This window comes from Populus trichocarpa, chromosome 2 (assembly GCF_000002775.5).
Source record: "Populus trichocarpa isolate Nisqually-1 chromosome 2, P.trichocarpa_v4.1, whole genome shotgun sequence".
Classification (NCBI taxonomy): Eukaryota; Viridiplantae; Streptophyta; class Magnoliopsida; order Malpighiales; family Salicaceae; genus Populus; species Populus trichocarpa.
In genome coordinates, this window is record NC_037286.2 from 14,820,771 (window position 1) to 14,835,976 (window position 15,206).

The 15,206-nt window shown below is 30.8% G+C and overlaps 2 protein-coding genes across 2 annotated transcripts; one reads left to right on the top strand and one right to left on the bottom strand.

Annotated features, from left to right (window-relative positions):
- Window positions 1-5,664: 5,664 nt before the first annotated feature.
- LOC7481449 (auxin-responsive protein IAA30) lies at window positions 5,665-6,843 on the top strand. The gene is made up of 4 exons (XM_002302773.3): window positions 5,665-5,896; window positions 6,010-6,215; window positions 6,322-6,418; window positions 6,549-6,843. Exons 1-4 carry the CDS (start codon window positions 5,730-5,732, stop codon window positions 6,601-6,603), a joined length of 525 nt encoding a protein of 174 aa, XP_002302809.1. The 5' UTR covers window positions 5,665-5,729; the 3' UTR covers window positions 6,604-6,843.
- Window positions 6,844-10,240: 3,397 nt separating this feature from the next.
- Window positions 10,241-11,453, bottom strand: LOC7460502 (chitinase 10). Its single transcript, XM_002301519.3, has 2 exons — window positions 10,861-11,453; window positions 10,241-10,753 (listed from the first exon to the last, which is right to left on the bottom strand). Exons 1-2 carry the CDS (start codon window positions 11,316-11,318, stop codon window positions 10,384-10,386), a joined length of 828 nt encoding a protein of 275 aa, XP_002301555.3. The 5' UTR covers window positions 11,319-11,453; the 3' UTR covers window positions 10,241-10,383.
- Window positions 11,454-15,206: the final 3,753 nt, after the last annotated feature.

Below are 15,206 nucleotides of genomic sequence, written 5' to 3' on the forward strand. Positions count from 1 at the left end.
TGTTAAAAGGATTCTTCAATCCATTAAAGGGTCTATTAGACGTGATTTACTCATGAAAAATATTGGTCACACTCAGGTACTTGGATATACCAATGTAGATTAAGCAGAAAACACTTTTGATCACAAATCAACCACTAGATATTGTATATTTGTTAGGGAAAATTTGGTTTCATGGAAAAGAAAAAAACAATTGGTTGTTGCTCGTTCTAGCGCAAAAACAGAATATCATGTTATGGCATCCACTGCTTCTAAACTTATATGGGTGAAGACATTGCTTGAGGATTTGGGTTTTTTGCCTTTTTAGCCTATATCTCTTTGCTGTGATAATCAAGCTGCCATGCAAATTACATCTCATTCAGTTTTCCATGAGAGAACTAAACATATCAATGTTGACTGCAATTATGTTTGAGAAAAAAGTTCAATCTCAAATAATGGTAACTCACTACACTCGAAGTCAGGATCAACTTACAGATATCTTAACCAAGCCTTTGTCTTCAACTAAATTTCATCAGTTACTTTCCAAGCTTGGATCATTCAATTTTCTTGATCCAGCTAGAGAAGGAGTATTAGCGGGAGCAAAATTCTTAGCAGAAGCAAATTTACAGTTGCAAATCACTTAGGATAATTGCATATACAAGCAGATTGCTTAACATATTAAACAGATGTAGAATAAATGGATTTAATAGGCTCTTCCTACAATTAAGAGATTTAAATATGTAATTACATATATTCTGGCATGATTCTAGATCAAGAACATAAAACAGACTTGTATATGTGTGTGTGTGTGTGTGTGTGTGTGTACACTACAACATATAACAAAGATATAATAAGAATGTAGAAGTTTTGTTTCTCTGTTTATTTTTTTTTCAGTACCCACAACCAACCAAATTATTACACACAACTAAAGTGTAAGGCAAACCTGATTGCAATCAAAATATAATGCAATCAAAGAGTGTGCTGTTGCAGAGGCTGAGTGGAAGCAAATTAACTTAAGGTAAAAGAAATAGTAAAGAGACAACACAAAAGCCTAATGGGGAGAGTCAACAAGAAGAAAAAGAAAAAAACAAATAAATGAAAAAAAAAAAACAAGAGCATAGCCAAATTAGATGTGATGCCAAAGTTTGCCTCTTTCTTGAAATATTTTCCTTCCTTTTTAGCACTCCATGAAAATTAATGTCCCTTTTCTTTCTATTAACATCTTTACTCAGATGATTGATTAACTTATGCGTGAAATACAATATAATAGGTGATTTTTTTTTAACTTTAATTGTGTTGGCATTGAATTCATCATAACCCTAAATTATTTTTATATGCTACATAATTTTTTTTTCTTATATCATCCAAACTTACCTGCAATTATATATGACTTTAGATACCTGAATCTAAGTTTAGTATGTTCTTGTTAAGAACATTAGCTATCTTATTTAGGTTGATGTGTTCCTATCATGAAATATAGAGCTTTTAGCTTGACAATTAAGTAAGACTTAAGTTCTTTCTCTTTGATGTTTTAAGTTCTCTCCATAGGTCAGTGATTGCAAACTTTAATAGCTAAATTTAGTTCAATTTTAAAGTGGACTAGTTTTTTTTTACTTGTGTTACGTCATAGGTCAAATTATTTTTTTTCAACCTAAAAAGATATAAAGACGTTAGAAAGTAAAAAACTTGATTTATACAGGCCGAAACACTTTTTAAATACTTGATTGGTGACACATGGCATGATATTTTTTTATATAAAAAAGGTATTGAGACAACGATAAACTAGATTGACTTAGAATAACTATGATTACTGTGTAAAACCTGCAATATAGGTATGAGATAGTGATAAAACCACAAAACCGATAACGAAACAAAATAGAAAGCTTAATTATAACAAACCAAATATTAAAAGTTAAAAATGAAAAAAATTAATTTTAAAAAAAGAACAAAAAAAACTAACTTGAGCAAAATTATATCAATGGTCTATGCAACGCCTTGGGATGAGACAAATTTGTCAACCTAAAAAAGAAAAAAGTTAAGACGATGCTAGGATTTTTAAAGAATTAAAAGAAATTCAAGACTCGAGTCGATTTTGTTTAATAAGTTTGGTGTATGTGTGTGTGTAAATAACCCCAATTTAATAACATGAAAATACAAGCATACCCGGGTGAATATTCTAAACCAGGTTTAATTTTCAAAATCACAACCCGTGAAATCTTAGACTTGGGCTTAAATAAGAAACCCAATTCCCATTCAAATTTAATTTTGAAGGATAGAAATAGAAAAAAAATAGCAATAAAAGGAATGGAGACCAAACATGAAAAAAAAAAAGAACGAGGATGAAATTGCAAGAAATAAATAAAATTTATAAACCATCCCAAACAAAAATAATAAAATCAAAAGAATGGAGACTATATTTGAGAGATAAGAAATTGAAGGAGGATAAAATTGGAATTTGTTTTCCAATTTGAAGTGATTTTTTCAAATAAAACAATTGCAATTCAAAGAATATGAATTAAATTTGAAGGAAAAAGAAATTGAAAGACCGCTATGATTTTTTATATGGATAGCGCACAAACCAAGGTAGAGGAGAGAGAAACGAAGGGGAAAAAAGAAAATCAAACCAGCACCAAATCAAATAGAATCACTAAACACGCATTGTTCAGGTAGAAAGAGAACGCCGAGACGCATCAAATGACACGGCATAACATTTTTTTTTCCATCAAGTGAAGTTAACAACACATGTCGGTCAAAGGTTACAGAGTGCCTAATGCATCAACAACTTGTTTTTTTTGTTTTGATGTATCAAAAGACAACATTACCGTCATAACCAAATAAATATTGCTAAAAAAACTATTATAAAATGACAAATTAGCCACTACAAAGATACTTTGAGAATTTTGATTTTAAAAGCGATAAAGTTATTATACTATGCTTAAAAAAAGTAAAAACCAACTATTGTTCCTTGTCATGATATTTTGCTTTTAAGAATATTAAAGTAAATTAATTGTACAAAACAAATCTAGGAAAGGACATAGATGCTTCTTAACAATTTTAAAACGACAAATAAACCATATAAAAATATAAATATATCCTTCTATGCAGTTCAATGAGCTTTCTTTTTTAAGGGTAAAAACACCGCTATTATAATTCACAGTCATTGACGCCTATTATACAATAGTTTGGCCACAGGGCTTAGATTCTGTTAGTGTATTTGAGTACTTAATAGTGCTCAGTAACTCAACACTTAGGGCTCACATGACAATGGCATTCCTTTTTAAAAATAAAAAGTTTTCACAGGCATCTCCCATATACTCTAGAGCAGCTTCATTTTCCTGTGATATACTTTGATATTTATGTGAGGTGTCATCTCTAACCTAGAAAAAAATACTGACTTATTATGCAATAGTAAATTATTACAAATTATATTGTGAAAAAATATTTTTCATAGGCATTCAAATTTAATTTTAAAAAAATACAATTACCTATAATCTTAACTAAATTTATTTTTTGAAAATATAATAAGATACTTACTAGAAATCTAAACATGGTTTTTTTTTTAATAATGTTAAATATATTTAAAAAAGGCATTATGAAAATTTCATAAAATATTTATTTTCTGATTAAATTTTAAAATACATTGAGGACTAAGCTAACAATTTTCTTTTTTAAAATATAAATGTTTTCATTGAATATCCGGATGACACTAAAATGTCATTTTTTATATATATTGACAAACACACACGAACATTAAACATAATAGCATATGGTAATGAAATATATACTAGAGATAGATAAAGCTAATGATTTAGATAACTGACAAAACCTTAAGGTTCTAAATCTAAGAACACAAACTTCTTAAATTAAATTTGTTATTGTAATGATATCTCGTTAATTTCTATTTTTTAAAAACAATATCTTATAAATTTTTGGACTTTATATTCTCTTAAGAATGATACATTTTTAGACAACAATAAACTTTGATATTAAATGATTTCATATATACACAATAAAACAAATTTAGTCACCATCAATAATATTTCGTATGCAATTGATAGTTTTAGGATTGTAATTTTTGACATGTAAATTAGCAATGTAAAATATTTAACATTAATAATGTACATTTTTTTTTCTATTACACGAATAATTATTAATTTAGTAAACAATCTCTTTTCTCAATTAAGCTTCTTTCCTTTTATAAAAACGTTTGCATGATATATGTGAAAAAATAGGGCATATTTCTGATTTAAAATGTAGAAATTTACTAAATAAAAAAAGAATATAAAGATTTTAATTATCAAAGCAACCTGAGAGTTTATTACTAGAATGGTATTAAAATGTAATGAATGCATCATGTTGAAGTGCGCTATCTTGTCACCGTACATAATATCATATGTCCGCTTGGGACGGTTGTATAGTTTTTCATAAAGTTTTGAATTTTTTTTTGTTTTAAATTAATTTTTTTTATATATTTTTAGATTATTTTGATATTAAAAATAAATTTTAAAATAAAATATATTTAATATATTTCAAAACAAAAATTATTCTAAAAACCAATTACTACTAAACAAGCCGCAGTCTCACCACCACCAATACCCTTAATTATGCAACTGTATCTAACCATCTAGTTGGTGGTCCAGTGGTAAGAGTTTAAGACCAAAAGATTTACTTCTTCTATGGTTTCAAGTTCGAGTTTTGTGATTGCTAATATGATAGCTACTAGAGGTTTACATGGTCATTAACTTTAGAATCTGTAAAATTAGCCAAGATATGCACAAACTGACCCGGACATCCCCGTCAATAATAATAAAAAAATTATATAACTGTACCCAAGGCCTTCAAGCGCAGCTCGATAATCTAATCCATTGAACATTGGCATGAGATTGTGTGTTAACTTCAATGTGTATTTTTTTTTTTTTTTGTGGAGGAGAAGGGCCTCGAATACCGATGCCTTTGTATCCTATCTGAATATCCCTATATCCCTAGCTAGTTTGTCTACATTCATCTCTTCAACTATCCTCAAGAGCTAGTCTTCATCAACCATGCCTGCAGAATCATCTTTTCACTGTTAAAATAATTCTTAACATAGTCATTAAAACGCTTTGCAACACCAATATTTTACTTCAACTGTCAAGCCCTGGATATGATCATGCCCATGACTTCAGCTTGTTAAGTGAGCAATCAATCCATACACTTATACTTCTACTACATTTGTATTGCTTGGAAAATACCTAATAATTTCTAATTAATATGATCACTACATTCAAAAAAAAAAAAAACCCTACAATACTTTATCAATTATCTCAATTTAGGAGTCGGAATAATTATTTCTTGAATGAAAATTGTATAGGAGAATTGAATGATCGAGGTCTCTTCGCACTTCTTTTTAATTTCCTTTTCTTCTAGAGAATCATTGAGCTATAAACCAATGATGAGTTTTCGGAAAATCCGAGCAAAGAGAATACTACAATAGGCCTACAAAGTAAAATAATTTGCGAATAAACGACCGATATATGTAGACTTTATGCACATGAACCACATTGAATTTAAGCTCGAACAAAAATCACGACACCTTATAAGCAGGATTCAACTTGACACGTGTAGATGCCGGCTACATGGACAACATATCAGGGCCGTGAGCTGCATGAGGAGATGCCTTTCCTCACTATATTAATACTCATAAACGTGGTATGCTCTCTATGCTATGTATTTGAGCCTAAGGTGGCGGCTTCATTAGCTTCACATCTCCAAAAATGGGCAGAGGAGCTGCCTCTAGCTCTTCATCATCTTTCGAAAGCAGCCGCTACCCATCTGTCTCCGGCGAGTCTTCTTTCCCTCATGTAAAGAGGGACCTTAGCACAGATCTAAGGCTTGGACTTGGCATATCAACCTCTCGACAGGACAACCCTTCCACACCAAGGTACATGTGTCTCTAATTAATTATTCAATAAACCAATAGTTCCCATTTGAAGAAACTTATTGGTAATCCTCTTAAATTATTAATTTTTGGTGATCTCATACGAATCAATCCAGTGAGCAGCTATTGGATTGGCCACCGATCAAGCCGTCTCCGGGGAAGGCAGTAACATCAGAAGAAAATGAGTGCTGTAGTTCCACCTTATTCGTCAAGGTGTACATGGAAGGCATTCAAATTGGAAGGAAACTGAACCTATTAGCCCACGATGGTTACCATGACTTGATACAGACTCTCGACGAAATGTTCAACACTAGCATTCTCTGTTAAGTGTCTTCTTTTTCCGTTGATCCATTTCCATAGCAATACAATTTTATTTTATTTTTATTAATGGAGAGTATATAATAATTAAGCTGAAGATGATTAAGCAGGGCCTGAAATGGATGTTGAACATTCCGGGAAATGCCATGTGCTGACATATGAAGACAAAGAGGGCGATTGGTTGATTGTTGGGGATGTTCCATGGGAGTAAGTTCCTTCGTTTTAATCTTCTTCTTTGTTTTAATCATAAACCATATTTCTCTGTTGACACAAAGTAGCAAGAGAGCAGCTACAAACATAAATGCCTTAATATTAATTTATTTTCTTTAATTTGTAGGGTGTTCTTACCTTCTGTGCGGAGATTGAAGATCACCAGGGCAGACAGCCTATGATTTTGGTTCATGATTCATATGCAGTCTCCTCTTCTCCCTAGACATGCACTTGTATATGGTGAATCGAAAATAACTAGGTAGTGGACAGCTAGGTAACTCCAAATGAATATGTTGAGGATGATAGAACAAAAGCTGGTCTTTTGTTGTAAATTAAGGATTTTCAGAGTGTATCATATTCTTTGTCAATTGATATGATACCACTTGCTACTTGCTATTATAAAATTCTTTTTTGAGAAAGTATATTATTAGTATTTCTCATAGGATATACTTTTCCTATTATTATGTTATAAATAGCCTAGCATCAATTGTTACTTTACCGAGTTAAAGAGTGAGTACAAAATTAAATCTTACGACTCCTAGCAGAGCTGTTTAATCTATCAAATTTCTCGCGAAACTGGGGCAGGCCCTAAACCTATCTTTGTTATACAAGTAACCACATCTTGTGTAGTTATTAGGCTAGTGTGGCCTTGAAAAAAATAGCTATCAAATTTATATAGTTTCGACGCCGGTAATTATATATATATATATGTGTGTGTGTGTGTGTGTGTGTGTGTGTGTGTGTGTGTGACCACTTCATAAATCAAACCCAAGTTTGATAGGAGAATTGTCGAGTAATTTGGGCGTGGAGAAGCTACTGGTATAGTGAGTTACGAGTTTATCTTGCTACGCCTGCAGGTTGGATATAAAACACTTAAAATAATATATTAAACTTGTTTGTTTTTTTTTGTTAGTTGAGAAAAGAATTTGGCGCCTCCAATTCTCAAACCAATAACCTCACGTCATTTCCACGCCTTAACCATTGAGCTATAACACAAATCTTGTAACCAATCATTAATTAAAGAAATATGAATCTTGTAAACAATTGATTAAAAAAATATTAACCAATTTCATTATTCATATGAACAGTTAAATTAACTTTTAGCATTTTAGCTGTGTTTATAATGAGTATTCAGTGTGTTTAGTTCCAAATATAATACTTAAGTAATTTGGTTATGTTAAGTTAGGTTTAAAATTATGTACAATATATATAGTAGAGATTATACAACAAGGACAACATGGTAGGATCGATACATGAGAGATGGGACTAATTTATATTTTGTTTAATAGATAACAAGATAGGTGGCTTGTATTATGCTATGGACTAACCTAAATTTTTTATAACATAGAAAAATATTCAAACAATGGTATCGTTTTCAAAGAAGCAAGAAAAATATGAGATAATGTTCATTGATTTGATTAAATTCAATAAACTAAATTAATTTAATAATATGATTTCAAAAAAAGACATTGACAACAAATAGAGTGAAGAAAAAAAATAGCAATAATTAACTATAAAAAATAAGTTGTCAATATCATACACGGGAAGAGAAGAAATAAAAGCTCGTTGGAGACTAACCGTCTCTCACCATAGACACTGCCCCACCACCAAAAAGAGTTCATTAAAACAGTTCTAACGCCACTATAAAACGTTGCACAATAACACTAAAAGAAGCCACATGAGCTATTAGAGTAATGATTTGGATAACAAACCAAACAAAATATCCTGAAGTGAGCACCTTATGTTTATAATTAATCAATCAATTTAATTTAATTCAAAAATATAATTTCTTTTTTAAAAAACTAATTTTAACAAAGAACTAAAAATAAAAAGACTCGTGATGACTCAATTCATTTTTAAAAGTAGTGAAAAATCCTATATTTTGTAGAATAGGGAGAGAATGTAGCAACATTGAGGGTTTTGTATTCTCCATTTTATCTATCTAAAACATCAAGTGTTTCATATGTTCTTCCTTTGTTTTGCTATATACTAAGATGTCATAAAAAAAGAAACAACACAAATTTTTCAAGGAAAGGTCTAAATATCTTATTCATTAAACATGACAACTTTTATTTGATTGTGGAATTGGCCATAACAAGGACTAGATTATATCGCTAGTAATTTCTCTCTCTTTTCTTTCTTCTTCATGTCTCTTATTTTTCATGATTTTTTCTTTTATATTTTTGATATTTTTGTTTAGACAAATATAAAAGTAAAAAATAATTCATGTGAAATTAAAGGTTAAGATTGATAAGTGAGGGGCATGTCATGAAGTTTTGTAAAGTTTATAAAGATAGCTTTGGAATAAAATTTTATAATGTTCTATGTCTTTGTCTTCATTCCACATGTCCCCTATACAAAAATTCACTCATTTTTGTTCATGTGATAAGAGATAAAAATGAAATTTGATCCCGTCTTATGAATCAAACATGATATCTTTATCTCGTGCCTATCACTTTCATTTTGTATATGATTCCAATCCCAACCTTATTGAATTTTAAATTAATGTAATTTAAAATATAACCTATTATACCAAACTATGGATTCAATTAAACTGAATCTAATTTTATAAAGTTAATTTTTGGTTATCATGATTAATCCCATTCCATAAGCATTTTTCCTCTCATTTTAATCTCTAAACTATTTAATTCCAAAACTCCAAATTTCAAAATTTTTCCATCTAAAGACATCTTAAAAATATCAATAAACCTATTTCAAACATTAAAACCCTCTAGTAAGTTTAAGAATAAAAAACAATATGAATGCAAAACTTCATGTCATGTTTTGCTTTTTTTCCATTATGTTTGAAGGGAAAAATCATCTCTATTAAACTCTCATTTGAAAGCCGAACTCATTAATACCAAGTTTGATATTTTTAGCGGTTAGAATGTGGTCGACTGAACCTTTTATCTCTCCCTTTTTTTTTATAACTTTCTCTCTCTTCTCTCAATAAACAAGGATTGAAACATGACAAAAAAAAATTCAAACCGATACATAAACACCTAAAATAGCATATACCAAATATGCATAATTGAAACTTCAAGAGCCAAATTGAAGTTTATGTGCATTTTGAATAGTGAAAATAAAAATGACTCCTTTTATGTTAATTTTGGTCATTGTTCTTTCAGTTTCTTAACTATAACCTAAAATTATATTTTGTAATATCGACTTTTAGTTTAATATCAAAATATGTTTTGACACCGTGTATATGCAAGAACTTGAAAAGAGAAAAATTATTCAATATATAAAATCATATTAATGTAATTTGTGAGGATGAGATTGTAACGAACTAAAGTTCAATGACCAAAGTGTAAAGAAAGAATTTCAGAGATCAAAAAGGAAAAAAACTGGCTATGACAATAAAATAAGTGTGAGTGATCTGTGTTTTGCTTAGTAAAAATCTGTGTTTTAGTTTATTTTGTATTGTGTATGGAGTTGTGATGTGATGAATTGGTCAATTTGGTTAGCCAACTCTAAAATTTCTTTAACCAAAATTCTTTTTAAATAGTCTTTCAAAATCCAAAGAATCGAACAAAATTGACCAAGGCAAGTTGTTTCTTAGTTTGAAAATTCAGTTAAACTGAATTATGCTCACCTCTAGATATGGTAGAGGTGAATTTCATCATAAAAGCGAGTGATTTCTTCTTTTCTATATTGGAACAAAAAGCTGAAAATATTAATATTAAATATATTAAAGTATAAATAAATTTTTAAAATGATTTTTTTCATGGGAGTGTGCATAAAAAAATATATTTATAATATTCAAAAAGCTATATCAACAATTTGACTTTTCTAAATTACCTTCAAAGCACAGTTCAGTTAATTAACGATATTTTTCATATAGTCGTCACAAAATGATCTCTTAATATGGATCATATACATAATCATAATTTATTGCAAGAACTAATCATAGCAACAAGCAACCACAACAGCATTCCACTGCCCTAAACGGGAAAAAAAATCTAAGTAAAGGGCTTCTGATTTTCACAATCTAAGTTAGGCCCAGTACTTACATTAAACAATGCTGCGTATCTCTGAAAAAACCCAATCCGATCATTAACTCGCGCATCGTTAGGTATTCCACATTCAAGACCACCGTTGATGATGTTAGTCACCAACCCGTAGCCGGCAGTCCGATTAGCTGCCACACCAGCTGCTGTTGGCTTATATTTTCCAATCATGACGTTGTGGCAAGATGGTTTTGGGCTCTGCTTAGTCATCCAAAACCAAAGAGCTGTCTTGAAGGCGATTAAGGAGTTGTTAGACACTATATCTGGGTTGTTAAGCCCATCAAATCCTAATGCCTTGCCTGCTGGTCCATAATTGTAATTCCTGCCCAACGTCATCAAAATAAGTATAAGTAGCCTTGTTAATATTGAAACCAAATTGAAATCAACATGGATCCTGAATGCAATGCTTGTTTAACGAATGAATATTACCATGATAGTTGAATAGGCCCTCTTCCTTTGTAGGATTTCCCAGGGGAGCATGGCCATCGAGTGTTGCTTGAGTTACAGTAATTACCTTGTGGACTCACTTCTTCCTTGAAGCACAAACCCCATGCAAATGGTCCATCGGGTGCGGTAGGCCACCCACCTGTGGTCTCATGGGATATCTGAGCAAGAAAAGCTGCAATTTCTCGCTTCCTCTTTATAGAACTACCTGTCCTGCCGAACCGAGGAAAAGATCTAGATGCTTGAATGAAGGAGCTGTACGTGTAAAAATCTTTAGCAGGGCATGCGTTGTTGTCCTTGTGTAGAAATATGGAATCAAAGAGGCCTTTACTAACAAGAGAAGAGATGTCATTGAATCTCCAAGCTTCAGCTTTATATGATCCAGACGAGAGGAAGATGGTGTAAAAAGTGAATGACAACAAAGTATAAGCAGGAGATGCCATCTTGTCTTTGCTAAAATGGGATGTAAAGAGGCGAGCAAGGCTTCTTATACATAATACATGTGTTAAGCATAGTTCTGTTTATGTATTTTAGTTCCAAAAACTCCATAAAGAAAGTCAGATACGTGCGATTCTTTTTCCGACGGTGCTATGCATGTATTATACATATAAAAGAGATTCAAGAGATCCCTTTTTCGAATGGTTTGCAGTTGACTAACTAGATATCACATTCTCCCATTAATGATCTCCTCTATAGTCTTTGCCTAAGCGGAAATGTCGAAACCAAGCACAATAGTTTATTTTTAGTCGCTACTGAAACCCAGCTTGTCATTTCTTAATGCCATCCAATTCCAGCGAGTCGTTTAATGCTTAATTATATACGTTGATTTCTGACTGAGCAGTTTCTTCCCACAGGCCACAGAGCACCACTTTAGGCTCAGAAGTCAAACAAAGAGCATGTGATGTGCGATCTTATTGCATATGCCTACGTTACCGGACCCTCTTTTTGGGTGCATCATCACCATGCTCTCCGGGTTCAACTCGCATTTACTAGTACTGGTCTTAAGAATCTCTGCTAACATAAAATACATTGTTCCTAAGGCAACGCTCATCTCTCTAGTGGGTATTGGGCTGTTAGCCGTTAATAATTCATACAATATCCTAAAAATACTCCCGGCCTCTTAAGAAGTGAATCAACATATGTCATTAATATTCCGGTTATAAGAAAAAATATATATGTAAAAAGAAGTCACAGTGTGAAAACGGAATAGGGCTCGATAAAAGGCTTTGACCCAGTGTTATCAATGCTCGACAATTATGGGCAACTAGCCGAGATATCATAATGGGCTCGGACTTACCTAGAAAATCCACGGGCTAGAGGGAGATATCCATGATTTATCTTTTCATCTATATATTTATTTTTTGAAAAGGATGATTTTCATTTAAATTGAAGACTAAAGAAAAGTTCATAACATAGCTCACCATTTCCGACGCGAGGCGGAGGCAAGACATTGAGTTATTTTGAGTTGAAAAATAAAATTTTGAGTTATTTTAAAGAATCAAAGGGGTATATATAAACCCTTTGAATTTTTTTTTTAAAAAATTAAATTTCAAATAAAATTCAATATCTAAAAATTATACAAAAGGAAATCAAAAGTTAACTCCTTTGATTTACAATTTCAAAAAAAAAAATTCATATTGAAACTAACTTTTCTAAAATATCCATATATTCATTTTTTGTTTTAGAGATTTAAATAAATAAGATAAAAGTAATATAGGAAATAAAATGAATTAAACTTTATTTTTTAAAAACATATAAATTCAACTAATTTATTAATTAAATTTAAATTAAATATTATAATTAAATTTAATTACAGTTAAGAATTAATTCCAAACAGGCTATAGTTTATCATTGGACACATTCTTTGACATTTGTGAACCATGCATAATAGAGTTGGATGTTTACAAAAGAAATAACTCGGTCAAACATAGGTGAAAGGGATTTATGCATAAATTTCATTTTAACGAAAGGTATTTAATTGTTTCCTGTAGTAGGTTTCATTTTTTTTTTATTAACGTGAGTGTCTGGATCAGCTTGTACGCACCTCAACTAATCCTACATGCCCTGAAGTTAACGACCATGTAACCTTCCAGTGACCCTAAGGTTTGTGGGACTCGAACCGGTAATCTCTATGGAGCAAACCTAGAATCTGACCAGTTAAACTACACCCTTCAGATTTAGTAGATTCCATTATTATCACTAGTTGTTATGGTGAGTGCTTATAATAGATTAATTTGATCAACATAATCGGGTTCATGTAATCAATTTTTGGGAATAAATTGCTTTGATTCATTGCATATTGAACGTAAATGAATAAAGGGGATCGAGGCGATCTGAAACATGAAAAAGAAAAAGAAAAGAAGAGAGGATTAGAAAACAATGCTAATTTCTTCCTTCTCGTAAACTAACCAAAAACTCTTTTTTTTTTCTTTTGAGAAATACAATTGTTTTTTTCTCAAAAAATAAAATAAGATAAAGTCACTCATCAAATAAATAAATATAAATTATTTCTTACTACATGAAAGTCTATTATATTTTGACGTTTGAAGATTTCCTTTGTACCTATATATTTGTTTAGCTAGGGCCAGCCATTCCATAGAATTTTCACAAAGTTTCCGTGTCAAGACCGCCAAGTGAGGTATGGAAACGAAGAGGATCCCATCAATTCACAGGCTGCAAGGGTGGCTGTGAAAAGAAAAGACCGTAAAGAGCAGGTTATGTGTAGATCAAGTCATCGATCGTTCAAAGAACCTTCGGACGGAGAGATGGAAGGAGGAGAGAGAGGTCTTCCCTGGAAAGAAGTGGTATAAGCTGCTAAATGACAATGAGGGGCGGCGGCCTCTGTTGACAAATTCGCTTACAATCCCTTGTATGCATGAGGTCCTTCCGTCCCCATCCAAAACCATTATTCTTCAACGTCTTTTCTAAGCTAAAACAACCCACCTGTACTCTTGTGTTTAAATGCTTAAGTTAATCACTTTGAAAAGATGTTGCTAATCCCACAATTAAGTCTAGAACAAAAGTAACGCTGACTTAAAAATATTCTTTCTAGGGACATATCTTTTCATGGAAAATCTTTTCAGAGTGATTACTCTTTATTATTCAAATGTAATAAAAAAAATATTTTTATTTACAAAATAAGTTGTTCTTGTACTAAGATGAGAGTTATAATGTTTATAACAGAAATAATAATAATAGTGATGATAATTATAATAATAATATATAATACTGATAATAATAAAAGTTTTCGTATAATAACAATTGTTATAGTTGTTGTGGTGATAACAATGATAATAAGAAGATTATTGTTTTGATTATTAAAAATTTTATAATAAGGTTATAATAAAATGATAATTATATTAATATTAAAATTATGGTTGTAATAATATGGTCGGTAACGGTAGGGTGAGGATAGGTGATAGTGGTTGTTGTTGTAGTGTTGATGGTGATAGTATCAATAATTAAAGTAATTAAATGAGGGTGTCCCGTAAATTAATAGTATCAAGAAAATATTTTTCTCTTTTTCAATAAGTTCAATTTTTTTAAAATTGGTATTGTTCAGGAATTAATTATAAATTGGTGATGGCTATTTTTTCAATAAGTTGAAATGATTCTGTTGAAATTTCATAGCACTTGAAATTTTAAGTTATGGCCAGGGGTAGGTTGAGTCAACCTCACCCAAATATCCCATTCCACACACATAAATTAACCAGGAAAAGGACAAAATAGCCCCATTGAAATTTAATTAAACAACCAAGAAATTTAAGAGAGGCTTTAACATAAAGTCTACAACCTTGAAAATGAGAATACCACTTGACATCCTACCTGGCTCTCCCATTCTATCGTTTTCCTTTCCAAATTTTAGAGGTGTTGGGATAGTAATAAATATTATTTTTAAAGTTTTTTTTATCTAAAAATAAATTAAAATATTATTATTATTATTATTATTTAAAATTTATTTTTACTATCATCAAAACGATTAAAATACATAAAAAAATAATTTAAAACAAAGAATAATTTTTTTTGAAAAGCGCTATCCAATCCCAATGCCAAACACCATCGGAAAGGAATGATCCATTTGCTAGCTGATATCACTTGAATTTGTATCTTATTGTAAATCTAAAACTCTAAAACTCAATTTTTTAATTTAAATTTGTTTTTTTATGTTTTCGGATCGTTTTGATGTGCTGATGTAAAAAATAATTATTTTGATGTATTTTTGAGCAAAAATCACTTTGAAAAGTAACTGTTACCACACTTCCAAACACCTTAACCTAACCGACTTAATTGAAAAGTTTGAAATTTAGAATTTAACCCTTATGTTGCTACTT

Coding starts and splice junctions, on each gene's coding strand:
- LOC7460502 (XM_002301519.3), bottom strand. CDS start 11,318: ATGGCATCTCCTGCTTATACTTTGTTGTCATTCACTTTTTACACCATC. Junction 10,754..10,860: donor GGGCCTATTCAACTATCATG/GTAATATTCATT, acceptor GACGTTGGGCAG/GAATTACAATTATGGACCAG.
- LOC7481449 (XM_002302773.3), top strand. CDS start 5,730: ATGGGCAGAGGAGCTGCCTCTAGCTCTTCATCATCTTTCGAAAGCAGC. Junction 5,897..6,009: donor GACAACCCTTCCACACCAAG/GTACATGTGTCT, acceptor GAATCAATCCAG/TGAGCAGCTATTGGATTGGC. Junction 6,216..6,321: donor GTTCAACACTAGCATTCTCT/GTTAAGTGTCTT, acceptor ATGATTAAGCAG/GGCCTGAAATGGATGTTGAA.